The sequence below is a fragment of the Merops nubicus genome, unplaced genomic scaffold (assembly GCF_000691845.1).
Source record: "Merops nubicus isolate BGI_N331 unplaced genomic scaffold, ASM69184v1 scaffold18275, whole genome shotgun sequence".
NCBI lineage: Eukaryota > Metazoa > Chordata > Aves > Coraciiformes > Meropidae > Merops > Merops nubicus.
The window spans coordinates 85,111-93,195 of NW_008607843.1; the positions used below are offsets into that span (position 1 = coordinate 85,111).

General features: G+C 41.1%; 1 protein-coding gene across 1 annotated transcript in view; it reads left to right on the forward strand.

Moving 5' to 3' along the window:
* Window positions 1-8,085, forward strand: part of SRGAP1 (SLIT-ROBO Rho GTPase activating protein 1) — a 69,264-nt gene that overhangs the window by 31,331 nt on the left and 29,848 nt on the right. The window contains exons 10-11 of the mRNA XM_008940094.1: window positions 4,007-4,034; window positions 6,586-6,688. Of these exons, the coding sequence (XP_008938342.1) occupies window positions 4,007-4,034; window positions 6,586-6,688 (131 nt within the window). The remainder of the gene's footprint in view (window positions 1-4,006; window positions 4,035-6,585; window positions 6,689-8,085) is intronic.

The following is an 8,085-nucleotide window of genomic DNA, read 5'->3' on the forward strand; positions in this document are numbered from 1 at the left end:
TTTCTGTTGTCTTGAGGTTTTTTTAAGAGTTGTGGGAGAATGATCTTTTTTTAAGCATACAGAATTATCCAGGATGCATCTCCTACAACGGACTCACTAGAGCAATATTTCTGACACATGGACATGGATGTCCTTTCAGCCTGGCAACTCAATGGAGCATATATGAAAAGGTGAAGTCCTGACCTCACTAATGTCAGTAGTGAGACTCTTACAGACTTAATTTAACATTGGGTTTCTACAAAGTATGTGCCTATTGTGAACTGGAATGAATGAATGAAAACTTAATTAGCAGCTCTATAAATGTTGATTGCTATTCTTGCATATGAAGTCATTGCATTACGAAAAAACTGTTATTGCACTACAAATTATGATAACAGATAATTACCCATTGTCCTGAACATTCTGCACAATTTTAAAAAGTACATTTTAAAATATAAACCAAGTCAGGAGATGACCATGATCAAACGAAGTAAAGCTAAATTAGGGCAGTAATGAGTCAGGCACTATGCACAGTTCCAGGTTGCCCCTCACCAGCCCTCCCAACAAGCACTTCCTCACGGACCATGGGGAAAAGGAGAATCACACTGCAAGCCTTGAGGACGAGCCACACAGTCTGTGTTAACAGACTTGAGAGGAAGTGAGTTACATCACAAAGACTGAAAATCCTCTTGTGGTGGTTAAAGGCTATAAATCAAAATTCAGACTCAAGAAAGGGAACTTGTTGTCTAAAGAGTGTCTCTAAAGGATATGTCAATTTATCTTCTTTTTAATGCCAAAAATCTACTGTTAATCAGATCTCTTCTTGCTTTTTATACAAAAGCCCAGATCCACAAACCCAGTTGTGGAGGTGCCTGAAGACCTATTAACATTTCAGTGGCTGTGATCCAAACAAAGCCTCTGTCCAGGCAATGACTGAGGCTGGGGTTAGGAAATGAACGGCATTTTCTCACAAGGATGGACTGTAGAAGATGATAGCTGCTTTTAGATAACTAACTACATCATGGTCTTTCTCATGGAAGTTTTCCTTTAATATGAAATTTTTTTTTTAATGTGTGTATTGAGGAGTTTATTCATGCAAAACAACATGTGGCTGATTTTAGTCAAAAAAGAGGAAAATTTTCCTCCAAAAGCTCACAGAAAATGTATTTAGAAAAATACATTGGATGTTTGTTCTTTGAGAGCCCAGTAAAATGCATGATCATCTTCTGAAGGAAGAAAGATAATGGCAGCAGAATCTGTTGCATAATGCATGTTAGAAAGAAGTAAGGAAAGAACTGTGTGAAAATAAATCCAAATAAAAAATACTCAGCAGGGTAACCAAAGTGATAAATTGCCATAAGGCTCTGGGCCATTCTGCCATGCTCAGGCATGCTTGGACCATTCTGTTTGAAGAGTTCCATTTGACCCACCAGCTGTAACTCCAAGTAGTTAGTATTACTCCAATCTGTATTGCCCACAGTGGTTTTGCACGTGGCTGTTGCGTTGTCATGGCACAGCACATACAAGTAGTACCCCAAACATATACATCCACATTCAAAGCTGATACTTGATAGAAAAAAGCCATCATTCCTACAGGTTAAAAAGTTCAAGTACTCATTTCTGTTGAGGCATGTCCTGCTTTAAAATGCACATGCCTGGGAAGAAGGACCTAGATTCTCTACATTTCTTGAATGCAGGTGGTTGAAAGGGTAGAATTGTAGTGGAATTAACATTATTGCTGTAGCTAGTATAGAAATGGATTTGTAGGAAGTTAGCTGCTACCCCTGCTCCACTCAAGCTGCCTTTAATTTCCCCAACACAGCAGACAAAAAATACAGGGTGATGTATGAAACAGTGCAGAGGAGAATCAGGGAAGAAGGAGAGGATTGTTTCAACTGCAAGTTTTCCTTTGGCACACTCTCTTGCTTTCATTGAAACCTGTACAGTGTAAGGTTGTAGGCTGAATAAATGCAGATTCCACGCTGATGTCCACAGCGTTGACAGCATTTGGCTTCTGTTCCAGTTCATCACCTGCCTACTACAGTCTGCTGCTGTTTCTGGACACAGCAGATACATATTCATGGCCTGCACAAGGGAGATAGATGAGTGCTCTGTGCTGAGTCTGCGTCTACACATTTGGAACAGCAGACGAGAAATACTCAGATGAGATGGATACTAAATATAGGAAGCACACTGATACTCTTATTAATTCTGAGCCAAGGCTCAATGATGGAATGAACAAATTAACAAGGCAAATGGGAAATGCAAGAAAGAGAATAAGGAGTTGCAAAAGAAATTGCACTCGTGTCTCAGATAGGTTTTGCCTAAATCTGTTAAATACAGAGATGTATTTTAAACCCCCCACACTTGGGATTTGTAACATCTTTTTCTTTGCTAACATTTATTGTTTGAATTCTTAGTCTCAATGAACTTTCCTTGGTTACATGAGTAGGGAGAAGTCCCTGGGTTACTTTTTTGCTGTCATAGGTTGTTCTGCATACTCTCATCTCTCTTTTTCACCTTTCTGAAATAGATGCCAACAATCTTTATGTGTCTTCCTAATGCCAGAGATTTTTCCCAGAGCTTGTTCTTTGTGCTGCCTTCTGTGGATCCCTGCTCTTCTGATATTGCAAAATATATTTTCAGATTAGGGCTTTCAGTACTGTGCATTGTTTCAGGTGTAGCTGGACGTTGTCACGTAATACTGTTTTGCGTATCACCGTTTTCCATTCTTTCTACAGCCTGACAAGCTTTTTTGGTGTCAAATTGAGCAATGTACTTAGAGCTAGCCCAAGTGGTGCTCACTTGGTTTCTAGAGTCAGTATAATTATCCATTGTTCTATTAGCTTTCTTTCTTCCCTAATATCTTACTTGAACCTGTTAATACTGAATTTCATTTGCTGAGTCTTGTTCCTTAACATGGACAAACCCCTCTGAAGGACTTCATAGTTTTGTCAGGGCTTGATATGGAAATACTTAAGTCATCTGCACAATATTCTGCCTCCTTAGCTGCTGTGATCTTCCCAAGCCATTAATTAATATGTGTTACATAAATGGTGTTAATGGGAAGGCTTGAGTAAATGACTGCTATACTTTTGTCATGATGAAAAAAGACCATTTAATTCCACTCAGTTTCCCTTTTCTTCACTAGTTTTTGATCAATGAGAGTATTTGGCCACACAATCCATGGCTGTTTAGTTGCCTTAGTCGCCTCTTGTGAAAAAACCAGAGTCCTTTGAAAGTCTAAGAAAATTAATTCAACTGATTCTCCTTTATCTAGTATTTTACTGTCGTGTTCAAGGAACTCAAATTAATAGGGCACAATCTCCCTTTGGGAAAACTGAGCTGGTTGGAACTTATCGTACCATGACCTTCGTACCGTTTCATTATTTTGAATTTTCATTATCAAACTCATTATCATGAGTTGACATGTTGCACATGCCTGACTTACTGGTCTATTTTCTGCAAAAATTACCCGGGAACCTTTTTGGAATATGGTATTTGCTTCTTTACAATTCTCTGCAGTTCTCTGTGGTCTTTTCCAGTGGTAGCGTTGTATTTTTTTCCTACAATGACAGACAAAAGGGAGGAAGAGTCTTTCAATAGCAAGCCAGTGGTGTGTAGAGCTCTGTATTTTCAGCACTGAACAGGTTTAGGCACAAGAGGAGATGAAATCTAATCTTGGCACAGCTCTATTTCTGTAGTGATGTAGCCTCTAAAACACATGAGCACAAATAATAGCCATTGTTTGGAATTTTAGTTCAAATTATTTACAGTATCAAGTGACTCTTTAATCTTTGGGCAGGCTTCTTAGAAGTTGTTGCATAACATGGATTGTGTTTGTATTTTAAATGTAACTGTGGAGATGGTGGATAACTGCACTGCCCTGTCTGTTGTGTAATTGTATCTCTTTTGTGGAAATGTGACTGTTAGGGTTAAAAGTCATTTGCCAAGCATAATTTAGATACAAAAATAATTTTACCTAAAACCGATGAATAACTGTTTCCCATTTATTGAACTTTTCTAGGTCACAGGGCCGAATACATGACAACAAGGTAAAGTATCTTTATTTGACTTGACTGAAACTTACAAATGTGATAAGATCTTAGAAGTTACAGGTTTCAGAACACGTGCATAAGGGTATATAAATGTTGTTGCTGTTGTTACACAAATTGTGTACAGGTCCTGTGTGTTTTAACATTCAGCATTTCTGTTTCTGCATGCTGATGGATAAAGGAGCAGACTGTTCATCTTCATGCTTGTGAGCTGCTTAGTCTAGTGTCAAGGGTGGGACAAGCTGGGAGCTCCTTAAAAATATTTGTCAATCACACATCAAATTCAGAAGTTGCAGGGGGCTTTTTGTGCTAGAAGAGAAATATTTTTTCAGTTGCTAAAGATACCATGCTCTTATGGTTTGTAATTCACTTGGTCAGGATACACAGTTCAGAAGAACCTGACACAGAGGTGTATTTAGGGGACAGGCTGCATCTTTGATAACCTAACTCTGGACAGGCATACCTGCCTCCCCAAGCATGTATGTGCTTGATACTTAAGTAGGTCTCTGTATTCACAGAGGGAAAGGGACACAGTGTTAGATCTCCCTGCTTTGTGTGGCACATACTTTTTCAGTTCTGCAGTGCCACACATGTGATGCTGCCTCCAGACAGAAACACAGACAAGCACTGCAGCCCTCAGGGTACCAGACTGTGGAGGACAACGGCAGCTGTTTGAGTTGGCTCCTGCCACTTGGGTATGACTGCGGCAGGCACCACCACCCTTCCATCCTGGTGGCAGCAGGAACAAGCAGCCCAGTGTTCCTGGTCTCACTCTTCCCTTTCCATGCAGTACATCCATGCTCAATGCTTTCTCCTTTTTTGCTTCCTGGACAGGAATGGCCTAGCCACCACCCCTCATCTTTGATTTTAAAAAAATTAAAAAATAATCTTACCTTCCCAGCTAAGAAGTTTGGATCTGGCTCTGGCTCTGGCTCTGCCTTTGCTGGACCATGGCGTTTTGTATCATTTCTTCCACCCGGCCCCCATATTCCTGGAGACATCTCAACAGACTTCAGACCAACCTGTCTCCCACCACTCTGGTCAATTTTAGCTTTGTGAAGTTTGGCTTAATCACATTCTTTCCTTACACAACCCCCGTTGAAAAGTGGTAACAAATCAGAGCATCCTTCCCAATTGCTGACATTAGTTCTGAGACCTATGCCTTTAACTTCAGCTCTGTCCCCAGATGCTACCAGGAATGCACTGAAGTCAGCAACCTTATGTCTAATGAGAAAACCATTCTCTCTCAGCTCCAAAGCAGGTGACTCGTCAAGCTCACATCACCTTAAATTCCCTGCTGTGTAAGCAGCTGAAAGAAGATGATGGATTTAGGCAATGATTTTGCCTTAGTACAGTGAAGGAGCAGCTTGAAGCCATCATACATACTGTCTTCTCACAGCTGGTCACTTAGAGAAGGAAACTCTAAGGAGTAGGAGGGAGTAGGGCCTGCCCATCCACTAGTGCCCTCAGCACTAGTTCCCTCTCTCTGGCTGGGACCTGCCTGTCACCCCAAGGTTCAGTTAAGTTCACAGACTGTAAGACGTGCAAATGGAAATGTTCTTCAAGGTCAAAGTTAAATTGCAGAAGGGAAGACAATGTCTTTAAAAATGAGTTTAAAATAGCAGGTAGTACCCAAACAGACCAAAGTCCCACCACTCGAAGTTTGCATTATTGTTCCTCACTGGCTCCCCAAAACATTTGATTTTTTGCTGATTCCTGAAAAACCTAGTTACATTGGACTGCTGGTGCAGGGGAGCTAGGAAAGCGGGTTGGCATGTATCATGCCCTGACATTCACAAAACAAATTGTGACCTAGAGAACAATATTTATTTCATGTAATCTCTTTCACTTGTAGTCATCACACGTGTCACACACTAGGTAAACATTTTACAGACCAGAGTTTTGTGTTCTTCCTATTATTGCCTTGTGCCACTTTTGTTTATTTGTTTCAAGTTGATGATATTCTTTTAATTCCTTCAGCTAATTTGCAAGGTGTTTCTTTTCTTTTGTGAAGACGTTGATGGTTGAATGTGGAAGGCTAAAGCTGTTTAACCTTCCTGGCTCTAGCTAAAAATGTAAATGGCTTGGTTTTGAAGCATCTTAGGAGTGTGCTGAGCAGCATTTATTTGCATTTGAAGCCTCTCCAGCATGAAGCAACTTTTCTGCTTGATAAGAGGTGCTTCGAGTGCCCCGTGTTTTGCCGTGGCTGGCAGGATGGATTCCAGTGGTGGCTGCACATTTCATGCATGACCGCAACAAAAAAGGCCATTCCGATTGTGCAGTGTTTGGAATAAATGTGTATGGTAAAACTGCAATGCAGGGGTTCATAAAGAATGTCAATATTTATCTGTAAGTAGTGCATTTTTAATGGGGAAGTTCTGCACTCTTTAATCCCTGTGACCCTTAAATTTGTTGGAAAGTCTGTATTTGATAAAGTGCTCTGTTTATTTCTGCCTTTACAATGTTCTGTTGTTTTACCACATTGCAGACATTTCATTTTATTGTGTGATTTAATTCTGGCTTGCTCAGTAATCATATTCCCTTCCCTTAGGCCTCCAAAACTTCCCCCTAAGCCCCTGAAACACAGGAAGCCCAGACCCCGATCACAGTATAGTGCTAAGTTGTTTAATGGTGATTTGGAGTCATTCATCAAGGTACTGGCACCAGCCACCCCAGTGGCTGATCTCAACGCTTCTTGCTATAATGGTCACCACCTCAAGTGAGCTGAGGGAGATCATTATGTTTAAGTCTGTCCTGGGGCTCTTTTCTTTCCCGGTTGATCAATATAATACTTCCTGAAGTCAGAGGGAAGGAGGGGGAACCATTTCTCACATTAGCCTCCCTGTGACTTGGTTAAGTAGGGGGAGTATTGGCAGCCTGGTTTTATTAGGAAACGGCGTCATGTGGAAGGTAGGACGTAGTGGTGCATCCCACGATTCAGCACAATTTCCTGCTTGCCACGTGCATTACATTCAGTATCCAAAGTCTGTGGAGAAGCAGTATTACCCTGGGCTTGATAGCCAGCTTTTGATTTCCTATGACTTTAGGAATTTATTATATTGTGTGAAATTGTGATCACCGCTATTCTGGGTCTTGTATCTTTGCTGTATTTACTATCTTCTTCTTTCTCATACTTTTATTTCTAATAATGCTTCTAGCCGAGGCCGAAGGAACTCTCACACGAGACATCAGGTATCGTTCTGGTGGCGAGGACCCTCTCCGCCTCGCTCGGGTTGCATCCACGCCTGGCTCCAAAGTAGCTCATTCAAAGACCTGGAGGGAGAAGTTTGCATTAAGAAATGACTGTACAAGTGCTGTGGGCAAAACTGAACCACAGCACAGCTCTGGGGTGACTGTGGTCTTAAACGATGGATTCCTCATTTACAGGCACTGGTCCATCACAGTCAGTTAGTGCCTTTGGACACTAGCTGACAGAGCTCAGAGAAAGAAATCTTAAAAAAAAGTACGTAACAATACATTTATAAACAAAGGGAATTAAATTCCTGACTGCAAGCTCTGTGAACTGAGTTCAAATGTTACAGGGATTTTTTTCTTTTTTCTCCCTGTGTAACTTAGATAGCGGCAAATATTTTGTAGAACAAATCCTGTGCTCGGTGGCACCATACCAGTTTAGCTGTCTGTGAATCAAACTTTCAGCCACCCTCAGCACAACCACAGGGAAGACTATTATCATTGTGCAGGCACTGCTGTGAGGTGCAGAGGCTTTCAGGAAGTCATCACATGATGTAAGAGATTAATATCATGAACGGTTTCTTGCTCAAGGATGAAAGTGAGAAAAGAAGCAGAAACTCCCACAATAAAAAGACCCTGGATTAGAAAAACAGAGAATAAATCAGGAGAAATTATACCACATCACAGAGAAGAGCGTTTTGCTACGTGGCAGTGGGGGTGACAGGGCTTTCTTGCACATGGAGACTCCTACGTAGTTAGTCTTTCAAAAGGAAAGAGGAAAAGAAAGCTGGTAGCCTTATGATTTGCCAGCGGGGGACTTAACCTAGGAGAGCATCCCTGCCCAAAGACCATGGCATTC